Here is a 24048-nt window from a genome sequence, read left to right as displayed (position 1 = left end):
GATAAATTTTATTAAATTGAATTGAGTAGAATTGAGTGAATGTGATCCTATTTTAGTGGGTGTAGCATGTAATTTGATTAAGATTAATGGTTGGTTTTATATGTAAATATAAATATAAAAAGAAAAAGAAAAGAAAGAAAGGACAAAAAAGTGGCTTTGCTTGTGTGTATGTAAAGAGAAAGGGAAGGAATAAAAACAACGCCAGCTTGTGTTGCCTTCACTTTAACATAAAGCTTTCTTTTTTTCCCAGTCCACCTAAGATCAACTTACGGTCATACCACTAAAACCCATGAGTTCTTTGTTCCTACCTCAATTTCGCTCTTATGCTTTGTTCTTCCAGTTCAAGCTACTTTAGGTCTCCTACTCCCTTTCGTCGTTATCATAGACCCATATCTCATACACTCTCAATGTCCGACTCTAGTATCACTTCCAATCCATAATTCTCATCATACCGTTATACTCTGTTCTCAAATTCTCTAGTAGGTTTTAGTTCAAATCTCTCTAGTAGACCTCGTAACATAAATATCATAAAAGAGTTTCCACCCTCGATTAAGGAGTCTTTGGAGACTTTCTAACCGCACCCACAATTAGAAAACGTCTATTTTCACTTGTAGAGTCACAACTTGCAAAAGAGCTGAAAATGGGAGAGGAAGAGTATTTTTTTTCGTAGAACATTTAATAGGTTAGACAAGAGTCTTGGATAAACTTCCTAAAATATTATACTCCAAAATTTGATATTATATTGATTCAACAAAATATTGATCGAGTATTCTTTTATGTTTAATTTAACATGAAAACGAATTAAAATTATATTAAAAATTAAAGTCTTTGCTTCATAGTCATATCACTTTCATATTTTTTTATGTCCGTTATCTTATTATATATTTAAAAGCATTTTTCTTAATAAGTTTTATTCTTTTTTTTATTTGTTTTCCATATTATATTAATAGACATTTTACTTGGTAATTGGTTCTCTTGTATTTTAAATATCATAAATGATTCCTGCCCTTTTTTTCTTTAGAAATTTAGAAATAGAATTTTAATAATAAATTAATTACATCTATAAAATTTTATATTGTTTATAATTATTAAAATTCACAGACATTTATATAGTTAGCTAAATATTGTTATGATAAGCTGTCGGATAATTTTATTTTTTGTTTTAATTTTTACAACGTAGATTTCAATTACCATCTCATCATCATTTTCCCTCACGAACTGGATGAAAAAGTAAAAATTAGCCCAAATTATTTTTTAATTGAGAATCCCCACCTGAATTTCTCCATCCGCGATCGTCATCTTCTTCATCCAATCGATTTTCAAATTTTGAAATTTACTTCGCATCTTTATTTTCTCTCTTAAATTTCGTTTTATGCCGCCATGGAATTAGCTCCACCAGTGCAGAGTCGGAGCTTGCTCGTCGGAAAAGAAGTTACAAGTCTCCTCTCCACTGAAGAAATTATGCTCCTCCATTTTCGGAAACATCTGTGTTTGTTGTTGATACCCTTTTTGATATTGCAAGTAATTCAGCGCCGTCGTTGCGCAGTTCAGTTTCACGTCGGGGGAAGGAGACGGAGATGCTGCCCCTGTCATGAAGTGTTGGTGGTTGTGTTGCAGAACCACCGGTGAAGAAATGGCCACCGTTGGACCGTAATCTTCGTTCAAAATTGCGCTCGAATCGCTATCGGATGACCCATCTTTGAAATCGGGGAACAATGAGACTTCTTCCCCTTCTCCGCCATTGTTGTGGAGGCTCTCGTAATTGAAGTCTTGGGTCTCCGTTGCTAGTGGAACAGAGAACTGATCGGTAATTTCCGGCTTAATTTGTTCAATCAGAGCATTCTCAGAATCGGCCGGCACCGTCATCTCTTCCTCCACCGAAAGATTGCTCTCTGAGTTATCTTCTTGAAGCTTCTTTTTCAGTTCCTGAATCTGCAAATTCCAATTTACAGTCATCACATTTCTGATCCTTGAAAAAAAAAAAAAAAACAGAGGATGGGTTTTGTATTCTTAAATTGTAATTATCGTACCTCTTTAAGGAGAGCTTGATTGTCGTGTTGGAGAGTTTCATAAGTGAGTTTGAGATTCTGGTAATTGGTTTTGAGAACGCCATAATCTCTTTCCAATTGCTTGGTTTTCCATCTGGCTCGACGATTTTGGAACCAAACAGCCACTTGTCGGGACTGTAACCCAAGTTCTCGAGCCAGCTTCACTTTCCTCTCTGGTTCGAGCTTGTTTTCAACTTCGAAATTCTTCTCTAGAGCCTTAACTTGCTCCACACTCAGCCGTCTCTTCTTCTCAGAAACATGTCCCAATTCTTCAATGTAACCTTCTTCACCAAATCCATCCAGCATCGACTGGAATTCCGTGCCATTCACACCGTTGTTTCTCGGACTCTGTTCTTGATCTGTACACAAAGTTGGAAGACAATCAGTAAAAAATTGATCGAATCCGTCAAAACCCAGAAAGGAAAAGAGACCGATTGATTGATTATTAACAAAGAACAAAGTTGGAGGAGACAGAGAAAAGGAAAGGCACATGGGTATGTGTAAAAATTACAAGTAGAAGAAGAAAAGGAAGGGGGAATTCAGATAATGGTTATAATTTTGCTTTTAGAAAAAGAAGCAGAGCAGCAAAGTAGAACCTGTAGTTGGGGAAATGGACATGAGCGCACCCATGGAATCTGCAGGCCTCTTCATGATTGGGAATCGCCACAAAATTAAACACACACACAGTAGAGTAACAGAAAACTTAGAAGATGAGATGATGATGAGATGGGTTGATTTTTGTTCCAGATTATGATTTGTTGTTGTTCTTTGTTTGTTAAAGTGTGTGGATCAAAGCGGTGAAAGAAAAAGAAGAAGGAGTTGTACAATGCTGTTCATAATTACAGTACAAACAGTTCTCCTTCCCTGAATCATCACCATTCATCAACATTTCTCCTCCATCAGAACCCATTTAAGATTCCCACTCCAAAACAACAAGAACCCAGATGAAGAGCACTCGAATCAAGCAACAAAAGCAAAGATTATTGGATTAAAGAAAAAGGGTGATCTAGAAAGTAACGTAGAACCAGAGGAGGAGAGGGAAAGAGAAGGAAATGGGAAGGAGGTTAGGGAAGCAGCTTTCACAACCCAGGCAGCCTTCACATTTTCTCTCTCTTTAAATAAATCAAGCTTGGGTTACAATCTGACTGGGGTTAGGTCATGCTGGAGTTGGCTTTCCCCAATTCCCAAATGAAATGAACTCTAAATTGCCATCCAAATGCAAATGCAAATGCATATTCCTTCTCTACTGCTTTTTTATTTTCTTTTCTTATTATTCATCAATAATAATACAAAACTAAATCTGAACGGCTCGGCTCGGCTCCGCTTCGTTATAGCCTTCACATTTTTGTTTCTTTTCTTTTTCATCAATAATATCCCTTTTCTATTTTTAACTCTTTTTATAAAATTTATACTTTAAAATATTTCTCACTTTAATTTTACATAAGGTGGGAATTCCTATTTCTATGTTGAAATATATGTATTATAGATATATAGTTCTATGTTCACATAAATTATGTAATTAATATTTGGTCTTATATTAAGTTGGATATTTGTATTTTTCCTTTTTTAGTTAATTGTATTTATGTAATATCTCACCATTAATTAGTTTCGACCATAAATGAATTTGTGTGTCGTGATACAATTCATAAATTGACATGATATCTGTAGCTATTAATGTATGGACACGTAGATGTTGATATGTGTGCATAACTGAACAATTCTATAACTTATTTTAGTTTATTTATAAAAAAAAATCTCATTCACCCTTAGAGTTCAATTTAATAGTAATTTATTGAATTAAAGTAATTTTCTCCGGGAGTACAAGAAAATTTAAAATGGGTTTTAGCTTTTTTTAATTTTTTTTTAATTTTTTTTTTTTCTTTTATTATTAATAGAAACAATATATATATTTATATATATATATATATATATATTTTTTAAGAAAATAAGGTATTATGCTTCATCTCATCGGTTAGAGAAAGGAACGAATCATTTTCTAATAGGGTGTAAAAATCTCTCCCTAATAAACGTGTTATATCTACTAGCAATAAATTTAGTGCGTGAAACGTGGTCGACTATAATTTGAGTGCATTTAGAAAAAGAAATAATATAGTTTGAACTACACATAAGAGCTTTATATATCCAAAAAGCTGTAATGGGCTGGGCTTTTTCCATGGGACTTGGCCATCTTAGCTATTGGTTTGATGGAAAAGAGGAAACATTTCGAGAAATAAAATGATATTTGGTTATTGGACAATTGTTCATCAGATTACATAATGAGATGATGATTTCCATTTGAGAAAAAACAAATAGAGGATTTAGAGACAAAATATAATATAATATAATATAATATAAGTCAGTGATGACCTCCAGTTTCTTCTCCCCACTCCCTAATCTGCAACCTTGCTTTCTCTGCCTGAAAATTGTATTAACCATAATTTCATAAACTATAATATCAAACACACATTATTATTATTACTATTAACAATGCAATGCAACGAGGGTACCTCTTTATCCCAATCGCATCGAATGGTCATAATGCACAATATCAACGTTTGAATTGCAGTTCCACCGAATATCATTCCTCCCCAAATCCCCTGATCAAGTTTCATTCTTCTAATAAGTTACAAACACAAAGAAGAAGAAAAAAGAAGAGGAAGAAAAAAGAGAGAATACCATGACTCCTTGTTTGAAGCCCCAACCCATCAACAGCCCCAGAGGCAGTCCAATTAAGTAATAGCAGCCTAAATTCACATACGCAACATATGATTGCCACCCCGACCCAACTGCCACGCCTATCAAAATCATCCATCCAACACAAACAAATTCCAATAAATTTATGACACACTTTGATTCACTAGGAATACGAATGATGAAAGCATACCAGAAAGAACAGGCTGAACGCTGTTGAGTAAGATGGTGAAGGCCAACAGGATTGACAGTTTCTTCACTTCCTTCAGCACTACTTCACTAGAACTGAATATCAACGAGATTTGAGTGTCGAATGTCATTATGATTATCCAGAAAAACACCCCAATTACCATCGACGTCCCCACCGCCACCTTCGTTGCAAATTTCGCTCCTTTCCCATTTCCAGCTCCCAGCTCATTTGCTACTCTCACTCTATACTCATCAAATATTCATCAACCAAACGCGTTAAAAACTTGAACATAACTCAAATGATTAGTTAAACGCAACATTACACAATTTAATAATTTAATAAAGGAATCTTTTCAAAGAAATGAAGGCAGAAAAAAAAATAATACACTGCTAAAATTCCTCCCTACTGAAAAGGAAAAATCAACATAACGACAAACACATTGATTACTGATCGTTGCAGTCTAATATTCAAATAAATTATTATATTTACAATTTTTGTAAGAAAAAAGCTGCTCACTCAATTTTTATTACAATTAAAAAAGCACCTAACTTTTTGGTTTAAAATAACAAAATTAATAAATAAAACAAGAAAGATTAAATGGGCCGAAGAATTTGGTTTGGTCCCAAAGAAAATTATGAACATGAAAAGCATGTGGGTTTGGAAGGATGCACTTTTGGCACGTGCCATCACACAACCTCTACCAATAAAATACCAAACCAAACCAAACCAAATCCAACCAACCGTGGGTACTAAGGGAAAATGTTAAAAGTTGAAGGGGCAAAATAGTAAAAGGCTTACCCGGAACCGGCGAAAAAGGCCAAGGGGATCATCATTTCCCAGCCGTTGATTGTCATGCTGTTCATTCACAACAGTCGATGATTAGATTAATAAACAAAAATGGACAGAACAGAGACACTGAACAAATTCAAAACGTAACTTATTTATTTATTATTATTATTTTTAAATGTTAGGTTTACATATTGTCATTAGAAAAAAAAAAAAAAAAAAAAATGATGCTTATAAACGTAAATAAATAAAACACCAATTATTTATTTATTAGGTAAATGCATAATTGAAAAATAAAAATAAACGAAGAACTAAAAAGATAATGGCCACACATAAAAATCCCAAAAATATGATCCCAAAATGATATGCTCCACACTACATCTCCAGCCATTAGTTTAATATTAACAATAGAAAATGTAAATCAACCAAAAATGGAGGCTTTTAAAAAAAAAAAAATTATATTTTCCGACAGAGAACATGGAATTTTTTTAATAAAAGAGAATTGATTTCATACCACACAGAAAGGGCATCCACCGCAATTTTAGCATTATCCAGATTCCCAGTCATCACTATCAGTATCCTGTAGTACCAATTCTCCAAACTGCATAACAAGAACATTTCATTTCCATAACTCAGACCAAACTCAATATCAAAATATGTCATTAATTGGTATCAATGAATGAATAGGAAGAAAAAATGAGTAAAAACCAGAGCATGAGGCCAGATGCTGCAGACAACTTGACGAAATCCCAAAGCCCAGAGAAAGTTTCAATGGAGAAGCCAGTCCAGGTGTGAGGACAACCGCCGGAGACTGTGTAAATTAGAAGCCCAAACACCAAAACCCACCACGAAATGTTGATGGTAATGGCGGTTCCAAATAGCCCAAGCTTAAGCCCAGAAACAAACCACCAGCTCACCAAAATGTGCACCAACAGCGCCACCAACGAAACATAAGCAATCACTGCCGTCTTCAGCTGGCTCTGCAAGAACCTCTGTAATGGAAACTGAAACGCAAAGCTGAAGTGCAGAGGCACCAACAGCACCGCCACTTTCCCTGCAAGCTCTGCCAAATCCGCCGGCTGACCCAGAAGCTTCAACGCAGGGGTCGCGAATAGATAAATCGGCAAAAGAAAAATACAACAAATGAACAGAACTATCCAAGATCGCTGCATGTAAATCCCCAACATGTGGAATTTCTTCGCCCCATAAGCTTGCCCACACAGCGTCTCTAAAGCGCTAGCCATCCCCAACTGAAAAAAAATTTAAAAAAAATTAAATAAGAACTTTCCATAGGGGTTATGTTGGAATGCAGGGAAGGTGTTCGACGAAATTACCAAGAGACCAAAATCAAATCCGACGATGACATTATTAGCGATGGACATTGCAGCGAGTTCGAGGTCGCCCAAATGGCCAGCGAAGGCCTGGGTTATGACCAGCATGGAGTAGGAGGCGACACGGCTGAAGACTGCCGGACCGACGATGTGCCAGAGCTTTCTGGACTCGACCCGAATCCTGGTTGAAAGGGGCGCGTCATCTTCTTCCTGAATTAGAGACTTGGACTGCAGAAGGGGTACGTTGGGTTCCTGTGCTGCGGGATGTGTGGACATTTTTCGAAGCAGCCGCTGATCCCTTGGACAATGAGAGAGAGAAATGGGAAGGAGAATGGATGAATAAATAAAGAGCAGAAAGAGGCGGTGGGTATGTTAGATTAGCGAGCCCGTGAATGGTGACGCCGCAACCGTGACGGCTCACTGACGGCTGAAGAGGCTGCGTGTATTTTCGGCGTTCCATACACTCCCAAATATTATCGGAACCTCTAGTTCTCAAGTTTTGTTTCTCTTTCTCTTCCTTTCTCCATTAAATTAATATATTTTTTATTTTAATATTATTTAAAAATATTCACAAAATTTTAAAAGTATCGTTACCATCATTAACCTTTATAAAAAAAAGTATTTATCGTCAATATAATGACGAAAATCGTTCATCTGGGCTTCATAGATTATTTCTAAACCTTTAAAGTTTTTTACAACATCATTAATATATTAGATGAAAAAGTAAATAACAAAAAAATATTTACCATCAACCTACAACCGAAACCGTCTTCTTCTTTTTTTAAGTTTTTTAAAATAGTTTAAGATATTAACAAAACTTTTGAAAACTCGAGTGTATTTTTTAAGAGTATTTTCTTTAAACGTTTGAAAGTATTATTGATACTATAGATAAAGTAGAAAGTTGAATGATAATTTTATAATTTTATAATTTAGTCTATTATTATCTACTTTTTCCAAATATTAAGATTAAATACATGCCATTTTTAAATTTGAAGGACCACAAATAATTGAAGTTTTTTTTTTTTTTTTTCTTGTACCTCATACTTTGCTTTATTCTCCAGATTTTGCATAAAAAAACAAATATGGTCTTTATTTAACAAAATTTTAGAGGCCACATACTTTCCTTCTTTAGATAGCATCTTTAAACTATTTTTTAATTAAAATTTACATTTAAAAAGGTTAACAATGAACAATGATTTTTTGTTAAATTATCATTTTAGTGTCTTTTATTATAATGGAATTTATTATTTTTCTGTGGTTTAAAAAACTAACAATTTAATTCCTATGGCTTATTACAAAATAAATAATGTTGACAATTTTTTTTTCTTATTTAACACATTTTATGTGGATGTGAATTCATCATTTATCTCTTATTTCTACGCTAAAAAATAATATTTGAAATTTAAATAAATTATGTGACCTACATTCAAAAACTGAAATGTAAATGATAATTGATTAACTAATATTCTTTTAATGCAATGGGCTAAGAGAATATTTAAAATTTCAAATAGAAAAATATAAAATTAATTGTAAATAACAATAAAACATAGTTTAATAATAAAGTGGGGTCATAACTTCAAATTTGTACTCGTGTTATTCGTGATTTTATATTTTTCAAAACATAAACAGTTAACTGTATTCATCAATTAAAAATCAATCAAAATATAATTTAATTGATAAAGTATTTATTGTCGTTTAAATGTCTAGCGACTCGATTTAAAAATTGGTACCAAATTTCATTGGCTTTGACCGCAAACCCATTCCAACCGACAAATGGGTAGACCTCTTGATTTCTCATTGCGTCGTATGAACTAAATCATCTCAATCATGCAATATTAATATTACATTAACAATAATCAATCTTCATTTATGTAATAAAAGTTTCGAGATATTTCAAGTAGGCTTCATTTATTCTTAGATGATTACAAATTCACGATATGATAATCTAGAGTTATTTGCGTTTTTTTTTTTTAATGTATTTTAAGACTTATTTACATAGTAGCTAATTATGGCCATAAAATAAGCTTTTTAAGAGTTTTTATTTGAAGCTATATAAAGTCATGTATGTTATCTTTGTAAAATAAACTTAGTAAATGTAGTAAACTAAGTATTCGTACTTTCCTTTAGTCACTGACTGAGTTTCTTTTGCAATTTTATGTACTATAGGTTGCATGTAGAATAATTTAAGCTCGACATAATCAATTTTGTTTGTGGAGTCGTTCAAATCTCAGACAAATATTCTTGTTTTGAGATATTTGATCAATAAGATAATTCGAATTTTACTCTCCTGGTAGTGATTCCTTATCAATGTCGTTTGTCAAACTAGGTGTTAAGTGAGTCTAAGGCACCGCCACGTCCTTTAAGGTTATGTCTAAATTGATCGATTTTTCATCTAATATTCTAATAGATTTATCTCCCATTTAAAATAAAATACTTATAAATACCTATATAAAAAAAAATGAAATAAATAGCTAATATTTATCTATAGACGTGATTGGCAAGGGTCAAATAATTGAAATAATATTTATAGCAAATAACAAATAAATTTGTTGACTCCTTTCCTTTGTTTATTGGAGCCACACACCACTGTGCGCCATTTAAGTCTCCAAAATTATTTAACATATGGAACACAAAACCAATTTTGTTTTCCCATTAAAAACAAAGATACGTGGAAAATAATGTTTGGTCAATAATTTTTTTATTTTATTTTTAAAAAAAGTCATTTTCCCTATTTGCAAAAATGCTCAGATTTTCAAATAATTGACTTTTCCTTTTTGTCACCACTCTTCAGATTTTATTGTTTATTTTAATATTTGTGGGTATTATACTTTCTTTTGAAAAACAAATATTCGTTTACCATCCAAGTTGTAAACCTCATTTATGCATATTTATGTTCTTTCGTTAAATCCGAAAATTTTAATTTGTCGCAAATATTACTACTCGTCTACTCTTCCAATACATTATATCGAAACGAGGCAGATTGAGAGACAACTCGAGAATGTGATAGATAAGAAACTCGAGATCGATGTCGGTTCGAACCAAGCAATTGAATAGTTTTCAAACGAGGTAGAAAAGGTGAAGCCCACCCCTCGAGTTAGAGAATATCAATTCAAATGACTAACTATGACCCAAAAAGTCGAAGCTCAAAGGGCTAAGGTCCAATGATTCAGCCCAAGAACTATTCAAGTCCAACCCATATGCCCATCCAAAGTTCTACAAACAACACAAGTAATGTTCTTGTTCTTCATTTACCTTCAAGAACAAGTTGCGAAGCCTCGAGCTAAATTCATCATATTCAAGAACAACTTGTATAACTTTTGTGTAAAAACAAAACGTAAGACCCTTAAGGCGGTTGGATAATGAAAGTCCCACATCGGTTAATTTAGGGAATGATCATGCATTTATAATTAAAGAATACTATCCTCATTGGTACGAGACTTTTGGAGAAGCCCAAAGTAAAGCTACTAGAGTTTATACTTAAAATTGTGTTTATCTAGGAAAGACAATAATTTTGATGGAGTGATGGAACATATTAGAAAGGGTAAAGAATGGAAATGTAATTTTTATTCATAATCCGATGTACACGACAATAATTGTGTCCAAAACATTTATAAATAATGAATGACCAGAAGGAACAATAATAATAAAACTCCAACGCACAAAGATGCACAAATGGAAAGATGTTACAAATAATAAAAAAGCGCTACAGAAATATTAAACAAACACCAAAATGGATCTGAACCATTCCAGCTATCACAATCCTGATTCCCTTAACAAATCTGTATCTAAGCGAACACCATTGCCAACAAAACTCCGCTCACAGCACTGCCAACCATCGCCACCCGGCTAATGGAGACTGCGCCATTATCTTCTGGGGGTGGGGGAGCGTTGGGTCCAGGCGCGCCGGAGGGGACGTTTCCTTCCGTTGGTGGTGATGGTGGAGACGCGGTGGATGGAGATGGAGATGAGGATGGACCCTCCTTTGGTGGCGGAGTTGGAGAGGAGGTCGGTGCTGGTGATGTAGGAGGTGTGGCTGGTGGTTGGCTCGGTGGGGATGATGGTGGGGTTGCTGAAGGAGGGGTGGCAGCTGGAGGAGGAGTGGCGGGAGGTGGGGAGGCAGCTGGAGGAGGGGTGGCAGCTGGAGGAGGAGTGGCGGGAGGTGGGGAGGCAGATGGAGGAGGAGTAGACGGGGGCGGAACAGCCGGGGTGGTGGGCGGCTGAGCGGGAGCAGCGCCAGGAGCCTGAGCCATAGAAGAAGTAGCCAAGCAAGCCAAAAGCATCAGAAATTGAATACCCATCTTCATTTTCTCCACCAAACAAAAGATAAAGAGAGAAAATTAGAGAAAGTTTGAGTGGGGAGTTGAAATGAAAAGCAATTGCAGAGATATATATATATATACAACAAGAACAAGAACAAGAACAAAAATGGCTCAGCCGAGGCTTCAAAGACAGCCTTGCCTCCTCTTTCCTCAATAATGCTTCAGATTCCCAAATTCCTTTTTTTAATCATTTGCTTTTATAATAAATAAATAAATAAATAAATAAATAACCCCTTTTTATGCGCTTCACATTATTTACTTTGTTTAAAAACTCATATGATAAGGTCCCAATATAATAAAGTTATATAACCAATATTTTATTTACAATATAAATTTTAACCTCCTTACTTCGGCAATAAATCTAAATAAACATTATAATAATTTTGATTCCTAATCATAGGCATTAAAACTACACGAATACCCTAATGAAGGACGCGTGTCAGATTATAACAGGGCTATGCCAAGTGGAAATATTATAAGAAATTATGTGGTTGGCTTCACAGTCTGTCCGGTGGGTACGGTGAGTTGTTTGACATTTTTTTATTTTCTCAACGACTCTTTGGAGTGATTAGTGATTTGACCGAAATGCGCCTCTCATCTTCCATTTTTCATATCCATATCCAGCCAATTACAGCTACTAAGTTCAGGATGGATCACCGAACGGGAATCGTTTTTTCTTGTAACGTGGACACGTGGCACACGCCCATTTATTTCTTCTACCCATGTTCCTTGGGTCCACTCCTGCTTGTTTCTCTTTTTCCAAATCATCCAATTATTTAGTTTTATATTAAATTATAAATTTCAACTAGAAAAGTTAAAAAAATTTTTATTTTATAATTTCAGAGGTTAAGATTACTTCATAATTCCATAAACTTATCGTAGAAATATTATAATCTAAGTTAGATCGGATAATAACTAGGGTTTTGGTGGGCTATTTCCTTTTGATTTAAACATGGCGCAATGAGAGATAATCGCAGCGGGATGGAAAAGCCTTCCCCATTCTAATATCGAACTCTCCAAAAACAAATTTATTTATTTTTGTAGAGACGATGACAAAGATCCTCAACAAAGAATGCATAGGTATTAGGATCTCCATGGGAGTTTTTATTCATTTTATTATTATTTTTAAATGGTTATTCCAAATAATTTTTTATACCAACCTAATGTCTAAAAAGAAATTAAAAATTAATATTATAATATTGGAAGAAAATTAATATTATAATATTATCTTCGACATAAAAACAATTGTAAACGTATTTTTAACTTAATATTACAATTATAGTCTCGTGATTTTAATATATAAATAATAATATTTATAATAAAGCTCAATTTTGAAATAAAAAAGCTATGAGCTAGAATAAAATTATAAAAATGAATTATAGGTAAAAGAAAAGCGGGGATAGGGCGGGTAATTGGGCTGATCCCCGTCCCCTTCCCCTTCCCGGTCCATGTAACGGAAGTCTGCCGACTTCCTCTCCATTCTCGGTTTAATCGAGATTTCCGATCGCAGGCCTCCTCTTCCCTAAGCTTCACACCAGCGGCGTTGACACTATGCTTCCAGAAGTCGTCCGGCGGGCCACATGCTCTGATTCTCGCCAATTTTAGGTTCGTCTTTGCACTTTGAAACTCTTGCAATAATCGATCAATCGCTCTGAATATGACTTGATTGAATATCTGCTGAAGTTGTGTGCTTCTTGGCCTGGTTTAATTGATTGTAATCATTCCAGATATTCCACATAATTGTGATCACTATTGCCCTTCTTCTTTAAAAACCAATCGCAAAAAATCAAATAAACTCAGGTAGTGGGGAAAGTATACGATCCATGCCTTCTTGGAGAACTTACATCTCCACATATTATGGCTTGAAGATTACTCTGTTTCCTACATCAAAGAAAAAAAAAAAAAAAAACACAGGAAGTGTTAGTATCAATTCCTCTTTTTTGGATGTTAAGTTTGGCTGGGGTAGAATCGTTTAGGTTTTTCCACATTTCTTGAAATATTTTCATGCAAAAGAAAAAATTGGGTGTAATTAATGCCCATGGTTACTCAGAATGATGCCAAAAGTGGAGTTTTTTTTTAGATTGAAACTTCTGCTTGCGTTCTTACAACACACTAATACAAGCTTTACTTAAGTTCTTATTACTAAACAGCTCTCGTTTGTGTTCAACTCCTTCCCACTTCTCTAAGTTATAGCATTGCATTGCTCCCTTAGTTCTGACTAATTACTAATAGATAAACAAACAAGAGTTACCTAACGTTTGTGACTCAAACAGAGTGAATTCCAGCATCGGCAGCAGCATGGCAAGCAGCTGGTACAACATCTGAAATCTGGCTATCATGGCAGCCGAGGTAAATCCGCCAAGCCCTTTTTTACATTAAATTTTCTGTTTAAAGCAAAAGGATCAAAGTTTCATGAAGTAGCTGGTAGCTCCAATGTTTTCTTTTCGTTTCTTTAGGAATCAGTGGACAATGAACTCCACGTCACATTAAGTGGACTAAACAATAATTATCTGGTTTCTCTAGGAATCACTGGAAATAAACTTGTTTTCTTTTTCAAAAAGGAAAGGAAGAATAGAATACCAGAAATGGCTACTAAGAACTAAGAAGAAAGGGATGGTTAATGAGAGGCCTAAAAGAATTTAGTTGATGAGGTATGTATTGGGCCAGAGAAGGGAGATGACCCATGACCTAGCTGTAAGGAGCAGAACCAAACGAAAGTTTAATGCAGCCATGCAGAAGAAGTGCTACTGTTTTTGGGTTCATGACACATGTAATCGATCTCGCCCTCGCGGATCTGCACATTGTCAAAAAGAAATTCAGTGGCTGATGGAGCTGGTAGCATACAGTGAGTTGATTTAAATTTCTCCTTTCTATGTGATCTAGAGTTTCGTGGGGTTCTGTTTCCGACTGCAAAATTCATTGTTGGAGCTGGTAGAGACTTTGTATCAGCAAAAAGCAAAGAGGGACGGGTTTCAAAGATATATTCATATTCAACTAGGCAATGTTTAGCCAAACAAAGCTGAATTTCAAACCATTTTTTTCTAAAGACAGTGTCAAGACGCTTGTAGAGCATCTAGACATTCTTTATGTGCAACCTACAAGCCAAACGTCCCGCACAAGCAGCGTTGAGATGCTACTTGTGTATCGACGCTAGGAATTGGAGTTCTTGTCAATATAAACTCACCAACATAGGTCATTTCAACATGTTTCATCTTCACTTACATATTTTCTAAGAAAATTCCTAGAATATCATCCAACACAGAATTGTTTCTAGTAAAACACGTTTAACATTTCGGTTCATTCATGTACCACTCATTTACTTGGATATCACATGCCTACCAGCTTCCACCTTGGTTCTTCTCCAAACCACATCCTACTAGGAGAGGTATCGCTTTGATATCATTTTGTAACAGCCCATGACTAAGATTAGAAATTTAGATTCGACACTTAATAACCCCAACATTCTCCCTACATCCCTTGCGATATGACCCTATTACCTACTTGCATATTAACATGAGTACTTTTAGCATATTTTGTCGTCACTCACATGCTTCTTAAGAAAATTTCTAGGAGGTCGCCCAACATAGAATTGATCTAAGCAAAGAATTGATCTAACCAAAATTGAAGTTTCTATGATTGAGCCACTTAAGAATAAGATATACTTTATTGGTATAGGTAGTAACTCCAGTTTTTTTTAAAATTTATCAACCATCCTATATTAATATTAGTCTTGATTCATTTATGTACATTTTCTTTACTCGACCATCACAATTATTCTTTCTTTTTTATAAGCATGTCAATGTACTTCTCCGATGAATGACAAGAAAGTAAAGTAACCTAAATTACTCTTGGAATAGTTCTCACACGCCTTTGGTTTTGTGTTCAAGCCATATTCAGGAACTCTATGTTGAGGATTTTCAATAAGACCCGCCAAAAATATCTTCATATTTACTTCAATATATGTTTGTTTAGCATTCAGTTTTGTTTAATTCTAAACAAATTCAAAGACGATTCTAATTCTTACACTACGAATTAGAATGTTCATTCCTTTCACTATCATCACCAATGCACCCAATGTCGAGAATGGACAAGGTCTGACACCTTTGCATCGATGATTCATCGAACAACCACGACAAAGGAGTCGAATTCCTCTTCTTTGCATCGATGATTCATCGAACAACCACGACAAAGGAGTCGAACTCCTCTTAATCACCCCTGATAGAGCTAAGGGTGGAGCACGCTCTCTGCATTGCCTACTAAGCTTCCGATAACATTGTTGCCAAAATTGTGGGTGATGTAGAGGGTTTGAAGTTTTCATCAACTTGGACTCATCTAGGCTAAACTGCTCTTCCTTGTTTGAGTAAAACAAAGTGACTCAGCTTAGACAGCCTTCTCCCTTCCCATGTCTCACCTAAACTAATTAAGCCACCAACTACACAAAGAGTTCATCAATGTTCTTCACAACTAAACAGTCGGTGCTTATAAAGCGAGTTAATAACCCAGATCAAACAGTCCCATCCACATCAATGGTTGCCATTTTTCAAAAGAAAATCTCATGTGCATACATATTTAGCAACAGTACTGTTCACAATAGCCTTCTGTTGCAAGCAACCGTTTGTGTGAGGTACACTAAGACTGATGGGCAGTGTTTTGTGCTTTGATGTCAGCCATAAAGCCATAAAGCCATAGCCATAGCCATAGCCATAGGAAAGCAGCTAAGAAATCACACAAAGTTTACAAAGCCCAAATCTGTTGTGAAAATAGCAGAAGCAGAGAGGTGGGTTCCCAAATAAACAGTACGGATGAGAGCAGCAGCACAAAGCAAGGCCAAAGTGGGAGGGGGCGTTGAAGTTGCAGGCTGGTGAAAATGACAAGACCAGCCACACGGAGGAGGAGAAATTTACGGGCAATAGAATGGTTTTGATTTTGACAACAAAAACAATTCTATTATACATCCATCTCTGCCTGCCCTGCCCTTCCCTCTCTCATTTGTCTCTCAACTCAAATGTTTGCAGCCGATGACAGAAACCCATTTTCCTTTTGTCTTCTTCTGTTTGTATTATGGTGTGTTTCCTAAATTCTCCGATGTGGGATTCCATCTTCTTTCTCTTTCATCAACTTTAAATTCTATCCAATTCTATCCAAGTATATTACTTATATATCTTAACAAAGATTTTTTTTTTGTCGGAACAACCCAAACTCTCGAAACAGTATTCACAATCCAATTCTACTGTACTTTTAGGTTGTCACGAAAAATCCAAACATAGATTCATATAAGCCTCTCGAGTCAAAGTGACAAACCGAGGAGCTAAGTCAGCCTGCAATACATGGAAGATACTTGCATCGACATGGTAATATGCCCGACACATTTCGATTTCGATACTTAAGAGAGCGTTTAAATGGGGATTATGTAATTAAAGAAGCATGGTTTTTTGCACCGTTTGTACTTGGTTGTGGAGCTTGAATTTGCGTAATCATTTGTCTCTCTGCCTTTTCATTTGTCCTTTGAAATATGGTCTCCCTTTTACCATTTCTTTTCTCCTTCCCTGCAACCATCACTTGCAAATTGTCCCCGTCTTCTTAACCCATCATTCTCATTACAAATAATTTGTATACAAATTTACATTTTTAGCCCTTTTTTTTTTCTTTTCACTTTTCCTTTTCCTTTCCCTCTCTCTCTCCAATCCATCCATTTCTATCTTTTGCCTCTTTTTTTTGGATAAAAAGAACAACTTCTGAATCTAACATTACATTCAAAGCTTCATTTTTTTACGCGTGCGAGTTAGAATGAACACATAGGTCAAAGAGTTCATCTCACGGTGTGATGCAATATATATGGTTTTAGATATGTGACTCAAAATAGATGTTCAGATGAATTTTGAAATAGATCCATTTTAAGACCGTTCTCTTTATAACCAAATAGTGAATAGATTACATTCATGTCTAGAGATCTTAGGTCACTATTTTAGCATGTTAAAACCGTAGCTATAATGATCATAAACTCAGATAGGCTAGTAGGTTAGGGCCGGTGGAGTAATGATGTCACTCCATTGCTTCCCACCCGTTGATTTCTTTCTCTCTTTCTTCTTTATGTTTAACAACCTGTACTTTACGCTTTGGATTCAGGTTGGCTCTTTCCTTTACTTTATTTGACGCTAATTCTTACGTGACTTAAGCATGAGGTCACAGTGTGATGGCAAGGTTCTAATTCTTCTCCTTCATATATTTTGAAACCATATCTCGTCTCATTTGATTCGTAATGAGTCAAGAAAACTTAGAAGGAAAAAAAAAAAGAATGAATAAAGTTGTTGTTGGAAAGGGGAGAATGTAAGTTATTTTTATTTGGAGATCCTTCCACAAGATTCACTTGCTCCCATTTTTTTGATACAAAATTCTCTTGTTATGAACATAACGAAGTGGGAACGCAGAAACCCAAAATTCAATTTTTAAAAATACTTTTATATATATTTATACAATAAAAAATGATAATTCAAAATCAACAAGATCAACCAAACAATGATTTCCTTGGTTTGTCTTTATGTGATGTTTGATTCCGACATTTGATTCATTCCCAACTCTGTCCCAAACATCAAAAGCATTTCCACTTCTTTTCAGCTCTAAACCCATTTTCTTTCTTTATTACACAATAAATAAATTATCTTCACATCATACCCCCTAAACTTTTCCACTTTTTTTTTTCTTTCTATTTTGGGTTTTAAGTTTTAAATAAAATTATTAACTTAATTTTTTTTATTAATAATTTGAAGGATAAAAAAAAAAAAAAAAAAAAAAAAGAAGAAGAGAGACCACAATAAAATTTAAAATAATTTAAAATAATGTTAAAAAATCATTTCTTTCAGAAAATATTTTCAATAATCTATTAGGGTGTCTACTTAGTCTAATATAGTTAGTTTTTCACCTTTTTTTCTAATAGGTCCGACATTAACTACTTCACGTTTAACATGTACATTAACTACTTCACGTTTAACATGTATATAGGTCACGTGAACTATATTATTTAAAGATTATATATATATATATATATCTATTTAATTTGAAATTCGTTTTTTTGGAAGGTAAGCGTTGTATTATCAAAGTGAGTGCATAATGACATTTTCACGCACTGAAGCAAGCTCGAAATACTTTCGAATAATTTAGAAAAATATATTTTACGTCATAAAGATTAAAGAGAAACAACCTTCCAAATTCGACCATATTTTCTTAAAAAAGAATTAAAATATAGTTTCAACCAATGGTGATAATAATTTGAAATATTATTTTATTAATGATAATAATTAAAAAAAAGCTATAAATAAAGTATCAAATCAAATGAAAAATATTCATCCCAAATCCCCTTCATTTCATGCATACCGGCACCGGGTAGAGCCGGTGGGTGCACTTGACCGTAGTTAAAACCCTCCTCCGCCTCCTCCGCCTTGTCTTCCTCCGTTCTCCGTCGCAGAAGCCCGAAATGGATTTCGAGGATCACGAAGAAGAAGAAGAAGACATGGAAATGGAAGCTCCAACAAACTACGACAAACCACTTCTCCAAACCCCTCCTCCTCCTCCTCCTCCTCCTCCTCCTCCTCCTCCTCCTCCTCCTCCACTTTCCCGCCTCAACAAAACCCCATCTCCGCTCCACTCCAACCCCCCTCCTCCCCCCCTCTACAAAGAGTGCTTAAAAAACCACGCCGTCGCCATCGGTGGCCACTCCATCGACGGCTGCGGCGAGTTCATGCCCGCCGGCCCAAACGGCTCTCTCGACGCCCTCAAATGCGCCGCCTGCAACTGCCACCGCAACTTCCACCGCAAAGACATTACCACCAACGACGACAACGGAGAATCACCACCGTTCATCTTATCGAACCCACCACCAACCGCCCAGTTCGTTCCCTACTGGCGTGCTCCAGCTGGCTACCTCCACGTGGCACCCCAACGACGAATGCTGGCACTCCCATCGCCTTCAAGTGGAGACGGCGGATGCAGAAAGCGGGTAAGGACAAAATTCACGGAGGAGCAGAAGGAAAAGATGCTGGTGATGGCGGAGAAGCTGGATTGGCGCATTCAAAAGAACGATGAAGCGGCGGTGATGGAATTCTGCAACGAAATCGGGGTGAAACGCCGAGTGTTGAAGGTTTGGATGCATAACAACAAGAACACGTTTCGTAAGGAGTCTGAAAACAACAAATTCTCGTAACAAACTCTTTAGCCTCACTTCCCAAAAACTGTCCTCGATCGTAATAAATTCGTGATATCATCACACTATCACCTGCTTCCTGTTTGCTTCATTTTAAGCTTTTTAATATTTTGTTTTTGTTTTATTTTCTGTTTTTCTAGACACCGTGTTTGCTTCAACAAATCAACAAATCAACAAATCAACAAATCAACAAATTAATCTGTTTGCGTTAGTCTGTGGGTTTCGACTAAATTATGTGTTTAATTTCTTAATCTTATGTTCGCTGTTGCATAAGCCTCATTCTAAGTATTAATTAATGCACCATAATCAATTAACACTAATTAAATATTTTATTATAATAATCATTTTTTAATTCTTCAATTTCGTTATTCAACTAATTATTTATAATTAAAACTATATGATTTCATTAAAACCGATAATTATTAATATTCATTACTAAATAAATTAGAAACACACATATTTTTAAATTTAAATTATTTTTTTTTTAAATAAAATAATTAATAATAATTAGATAACTCAAATTAAGTAATTTAATAAAATTATTGTCGGAAATAAACAAAATATGTTTTATTTACCTGAAATTCTTAGAATATTTTTAAATATGTTAAATAAAATGATTCGAAAGAATTTAATGAATAAATATAAAGTCATATTAACAAAATTTATAATTTTTTTTTAAAGAAATTATCGATTTATTAAATAAAAATTAAAGGTTTAAAGTGATATTAGGTATAAAATTTTATTTTATACATAATACATTAATTAAACTTTTTAAAATTTGAATATATTAAGAATTTATAAATTCATTTAGTTCCATGACAATATTAAATCTAAAGTAATTGTTTTTCTAAAATTTAAAGATTTATTATAAAGAAAATTAAAATTTAAAATTTCGGAGTTTTTTTAGACACATGTTGAAACTTGGAGGACCAATAAATAAATAAATAAAATTGTGCGTTGCCATAAAAGAAAGGGCGGCCTCTTATTTAGGCCCAACACCCGTTGCAGCCCATTCAACCCCGCGTTTGCTGGCCATTCCATTTCTGTCATTTATTGCAGTCTAACTGGAAGTAAACTGCCCTAGATTTTGACGTTAGCAACCGCTGCCTTCCTCTCCTCGACGGCCCTCAGCTTCTCTTGCGCTGCCGCCGGCGCTCTTCTCCCCCTCCTCCTCATTGCTGTCGCTAATCGTCTGCCTCCCTCACAAGCCGCGGCGAACGGCTACTCCTCTATCGAGGTAATGAACTTCTCTATTTTCCGCGCAGTCTTTTCAAACTCCAACCGTTCGAACTGAACTGAAAAAACTGAGCCCATTGTTCTGGCTTAATTCGGCTTTGCTTAAAGTTACCGCCGGAGAACGATTTGGTTGTCATTACTCTAAAACTGAAATCTTCAATTTGGTTTCCGGTTCAAGCAAAACCAAAGAAACCGACCTCTATAGAGAGATTAAAGGGTAAAATACTGGTATGAGATATGAGATTTCAACTTAGTTTTTGTTCTATTCTTTTAAGTTTTCAAAACTAACTTCTCTGCCCCTCAAATTTTAATTCAGCTTTCATTTAGTATTTGTAAATTTAATTTAATTAAAGTTCTAAAATTTTAAATTGATTTCTTAGTGGTCACTGAAATTTGAGATTGGTTTCTAATCGGTAGCTATAAAGTCTTGTCGTTAAAAGACTTCAATTTTAATTTTGAACTAATCAAATTTGTAATTAATCTAAAATTTAAAATATTTTAATTTGTAAACAGTTAAAACGCTAGGGACCAAAATGTTCTTTAGGGAAGATTAAATTATATGCTTTCCAAATGTTGATAAATTTTCAGCTAAGCTCTTTGTTTTCCTGGCAGTTTATGTACTGGGTTTTGGTTATCATACAAGCGTCAAATTTCATGTTCTACTTTTCAGCTTTTCTCTTTGAATTAGTCTAATGAAACTTACTTTGTTAGGTAAAAGCCTGGTTTCTTGTTACCCATCTATGCCTTTCATGCTTTTTTCAGAACTGTTTTTTTTTTTTTTCCTTTTCAACAGGGCTGCCTTTAATCTTTTGGAAAATGAAGAAAATGATAGCACTGGGTTTTGAGGGTTCAGCGAACAAGATTGGTGTTGGGGTTGTGACATTAGATGGCAACATTTTGTCAAACCCACGTCACACCTACATTACACCTCCGGGCCATGGCTTTCTTCCTCGTGAAACTGCACATCACCATTTTGAGCACATTCTCCCGTTGATTAAGTCTGCTCTGGAAACTGCAAAAATTACCCCAGAGGATATTGACTGCCTCTGTTACACTAAAGGGCCTGGCATGGGAGCTCCTCTACAAGTTTCTGCTGTTGCTGTGAGGGTTCTTTCTCAGATTTGGAATAAGCCTATTGTTGCCGTTAATCATTGCGTTGCACATATTGAGATGGGAAGGATTGTAACGGGTGCTGATGATCCTGTTGTCTTGTATGTTAGTGGTGGGAATACTCAGGTGATTGCTTATAGTGAAGGAAGGTATAGAATCTTTGGGGAAACTATTGATATTGCCGTTGGAAATTGCTTGGATCGGTTTGCAAGAGTCCTAACGCTATCCAATGACCCAAGTCCTGGATACAATATTGAACAGGTGTGTTATTGGAAGATGATAATGTAAATTTTTCGTTATTCCATTTATTCTTTTCATTGGATTATTGGGATTGAAAGGGCGTCGAAGCTTAATAGCGTAGGGAGTCTGAAAAGAAAACTTTTAGCTCTTACGTTCTTGGGTTGGAAAAAGCTTAGGTAGGTCTTATTCGCGCCTTTTAACCAAAATGTTTCAAATATAATAAATCAAGTAATGCTATTTGCGTCCTCTGTTGCACGCATAACTCCTTTTCCTTTTTATAATGCATATGAAATATTTGAAGATGCAATTTGTACTGATAGTCTTATCTTCAAGGTGGGAGAGATATTATGAGAGAAAATGCTCATTGTGTACTTTTTCATTTCTAATTTTCTGAATCCTAACAAATGCTTCTGCTAAATGATGTGTGAAAAATGGTTTCTTTGACTCCCTCGATTGATTTTCTGTGTCCACAGCTTGCAAAGAAGGGAGAAAAGTTTATTGAACTTCCATATGTAGTCAAAGGGATGGATGTATCATTCAGTGGGATATTAAGTTATATTGAAGCAACTGCTGAGGAGAAACTAAAAAGTAACGAGTGTACTCCTGCTGACTTGTGCTACTCTCTACAGGTAATGTATGTTTATTATATTAATAGTGCTCCATTTCTGGATGAACTGCAAACCTTGGGCCATTCTATAACTAAGCGAAGTTTGTGAATTGGGCTGTTGCTCTATAATAGATGATCTCAAACTTTCAGCTCATTTGTAGAATTGTTATCCACTCTGACCTTGCCATTCTTCCGTAAAATTACTTACAAATGCTATTTCATCCCTTTCAACGCGCCGTTCTGTATTGTAGGAAACATTGTTTGCTATGCTTGTGGAAATCACAGAACGAGCCATGGCTCACTGCGACAAGAAAGATGTTCTTATAGTGGGTGGCGTAGGTTGTAATGAGCGCTTGCAAGAGATGATGAGAATAATGTGCTCTGAGCGAGGAGGAAGATTATTTGCAACAGATGACCGTTATTGTATTGATAATGGTGCAATGATTGCATATACTGGTCTTCTTGCTTGGGCACATGGCATGTCGACACCATTGGAGGAAGTAACATTCACCCAACGGTTTCGAACCGATGAAGTACATGCTATATGGAGAGAGAAAAAGGATTGGACTGAGCTCATGGAAGAAGACGTCTAAACCATCAAATGCCGCCCTCATTCTCTGCAAGATATAATAGTTGATATGGAAATTAGATGTGTTTGTAGGCGTAATTCTCTTCGGATATTCCATGGCTCTTTAGATGTTCCCTGAAGGCTTATAGATAATAGCATTATTGAAAACTTGGGCAAATGTTCTTTAGGATTAAACTTGTAAATGGTATTTACAGGTCCTTCATGAATAGAACAGCAAAAGAGAGGCAACTCTGAAGGTAAAGATCTCACTGACATAATGGACAAGGAAGGAAGGTGCGAAGTACTTCAGCATTTGCAGCTAGTAGTAGTAAAGGCTGATACTCTTGCTAGTATAGGTTCTATAATCTCTGTCCCACTCACTCTCTCAGTTTTTGGCTTTTTTGTCCTTGTAATTTTGATGGCCAATTGAATGAACTGATGTATTTATTTGTAAAGATTATTCTAAGGGTCTATTTGGTTTGGATTATCTTTTCAAGTGGTTATTTATTTTTTTTCAGATAAATAACAATAAATACATTTAATAATAAAATTGATAAAATTGAAAATGGTTTTGTATCCTAAGAGAGAACTCAAATACAAATTTTCAGATAAATAACAATAAATACATTTAATAATAAAATTTTATTATCATTCAAAATATAAAACAATTCATTAAATTTAGCTTTTTAATAAAAAAATATTTTTCTTTTGTAATGCAAAATTAA

At 35.1% G+C, this 24048-nt stretch overlaps 5 protein-coding genes and 1 long non-coding RNA gene across 6 annotated transcripts; 3 read left to right on the top strand and 3 right to left on the bottom strand.

Annotated features, from left to right (window-relative positions):
- Window positions 1–1181: 1181 nt before the first annotated feature.
- Window positions 1182–3159, bottom strand: LOC111806094 (homeobox-leucine zipper protein ATHB-16). Its single transcript, XM_023691451.2, has 3 exons — window positions 2645–3159; window positions 2031–2407; window positions 1182–1932 (listed from the first exon to the last, which is right to left on the bottom strand). Exons 1-3 carry the CDS (start codon window positions 2697–2699, stop codon window positions 1387–1389), a joined length of 978 nt encoding a protein of 325 aa, XP_023547219.2. The 5' UTR covers window positions 2700–3159; the 3' UTR covers window positions 1182–1386.
- Window positions 3160–4121: 962 nt separating this feature from the next.
- Window positions 4122–7486, bottom strand: LOC111780183 (protein DETOXIFICATION 27). The gene is made up of 8 exons (XM_023660515.2): window positions 7050–7486; window positions 6424–6965; window positions 6230–6316; window positions 5728–5784; window positions 4933–5171; window positions 4725–4843; window positions 4556–4645; window positions 4122–4464 (listed from the first exon to the last, which is right to left on the bottom strand). The coding sequence occupies exons 1-8, from the start codon at window positions 7320–7322 to the stop codon at window positions 4405–4407; spliced, it is 1467 nt and encodes a 488-aa protein (XP_023516283.1). The 5' UTR covers window positions 7323–7486; the 3' UTR covers window positions 4122–4404.
- A 3092-nt stretch (window positions 7487–10578) lies between these two features.
- On the bottom strand, window positions 10579–11471 carry LOC111804491 (uncharacterized). The gene has a single exon (XM_023689321.2). It carries the CDS (start codon window positions 11348–11350, stop codon window positions 10832–10834), a length of 519 nt encoding a protein of 172 aa, XP_023545089.2. The 5' UTR covers window positions 11351–11471; the 3' UTR covers window positions 10579–10831.
- A 1266-nt stretch (window positions 11472–12737) lies between these two features.
- Window positions 12738–16500, top strand: LOC111799478 (uncharacterized). Its single transcript, XR_002815884.2, has 3 exons — window positions 12738–12970; window positions 13639–13714; window positions 16033–16500. It is a non-coding gene; the product is annotated as an uncharacterized LOC111799478 (long non-coding RNA).
- Window positions 16501–18689: 2189 nt separating this feature from the next.
- LOC111809080 (zinc-finger homeodomain protein 2) lies at window positions 18690–19653 on the top strand. The gene has a single exon (XM_023695429.2). It carries the CDS (start codon window positions 18837–18839, stop codon window positions 19560–19562), a length of 726 nt encoding a protein of 241 aa, XP_023551197.2. The 5' UTR covers window positions 18690–18836; the 3' UTR covers window positions 19563–19653.
- Window positions 19654–20609: 956 nt separating this feature from the next.
- LOC111789216 (Actin-like ATPase superfamily protein) lies at window positions 20610–23810 on the top strand. Its single transcript, XM_023669951.2, has 4 exons — window positions 20610–20799; window positions 21592–22169; window positions 22622–22777; window positions 23007–23810. The coding sequence occupies exons 2-4, from the start codon at window positions 21615–21617 to the stop codon at window positions 23346–23348; spliced, it is 1053 nt and encodes a 350-aa protein (XP_023525719.1). The 5' UTR covers window positions 20610–20799; window positions 21592–21614; the 3' UTR covers window positions 23349–23810.
- Window positions 23811–24048: the final 238 nt, after the last annotated feature.

Source organism: Cucurbita pepo, chromosome 1 (genome assembly GCF_057944985.1).
Source record: "Cucurbita pepo subsp. pepo isolate OVF chromosome 1, ASM5794498v1, whole genome shotgun sequence".
Classification (NCBI taxonomy): Eukaryota; Viridiplantae; Streptophyta; class Magnoliopsida; order Cucurbitales; family Cucurbitaceae; genus Cucurbita; species Cucurbita pepo.
The sequence above is the reverse complement of the archived record's forward strand: the minus strand, read 5'-3'. Positions and strand labels throughout refer to the sequence as shown.

Excerpts from the sequence above, each read along its gene's own strand:
- LOC111806094 (XM_023691451.2), bottom strand. The coding sequence starts at position 2,699 with ATGAAGAGGCCTGCAGATTCCATGGGTGCGCTCATGTCCATTTCCCCA. Across the intron at positions 2,408-2,644 it reads GTCCATTTCCCCAACTACAG|ATCAAGAACAGAGTCCGAGA; the intron begins GTTCTACTTTGC and ends CTTTGTGTACAG. Across the intron at positions 1,933-2,030 it reads ATCAAGCTCTCCTTAAAGAG|ATTCAGGAACTGAAAAAGAA; the intron begins GTACGATAATTA and ends TGGAATTTGCAG.
- LOC111780183 (XM_023660515.2), bottom strand. The coding sequence starts at position 7,322 with ATGTCCACACATCCCGCAGCACAGGAACCCAACGTACCCCTTCTGCAG. Across the intron at positions 5,785-6,229 it reads GTGGATGCCCTTTCTGTGTG|CATGACAATCAACGGCTGGG; the intron begins GTATGAAATCAA and ends GTGAATGAACAG. Across the intron at positions 4,465-4,555 it reads GATGCGATTGGGATAAAGAG|GCAGAGAAAGCAAGGTTGCA; the intron begins GTACCCTCGTTG and ends TACAATTTTCAG.
- LOC111804491 (XM_023689321.2), bottom strand. The coding sequence starts at position 11,350 with ATGAAGATGGGTATTCAATTTCTGATGCTTTTGGCTTGCTTGGCTACT.
- LOC111809080 (XM_023695429.2), top strand. The coding sequence starts at position 18,837 with ATGGATTTCGAGGATCACGAAGAAGAAGAAGAAGACATGGAAATGGAA.
- LOC111789216 (XM_023669951.2), top strand. The coding sequence starts at position 21,615 with ATGAAGAAAATGATAGCACTGGGTTTTGAGGGTTCAGCGAACAAGATT. Across the intron at positions 22,170-22,621 it reads CTGGATACAATATTGAACAG|CTTGCAAAGAAGGGAGAAAA; the intron begins GTGTGTTATTGG and ends CTGTGTCCACAG. Across the intron at positions 22,778-23,006 it reads ACTTGTGCTACTCTCTACAG|GAAACATTGTTTGCTATGCT; the intron begins GTAATGTATGTT and ends TCTGTATTGTAG.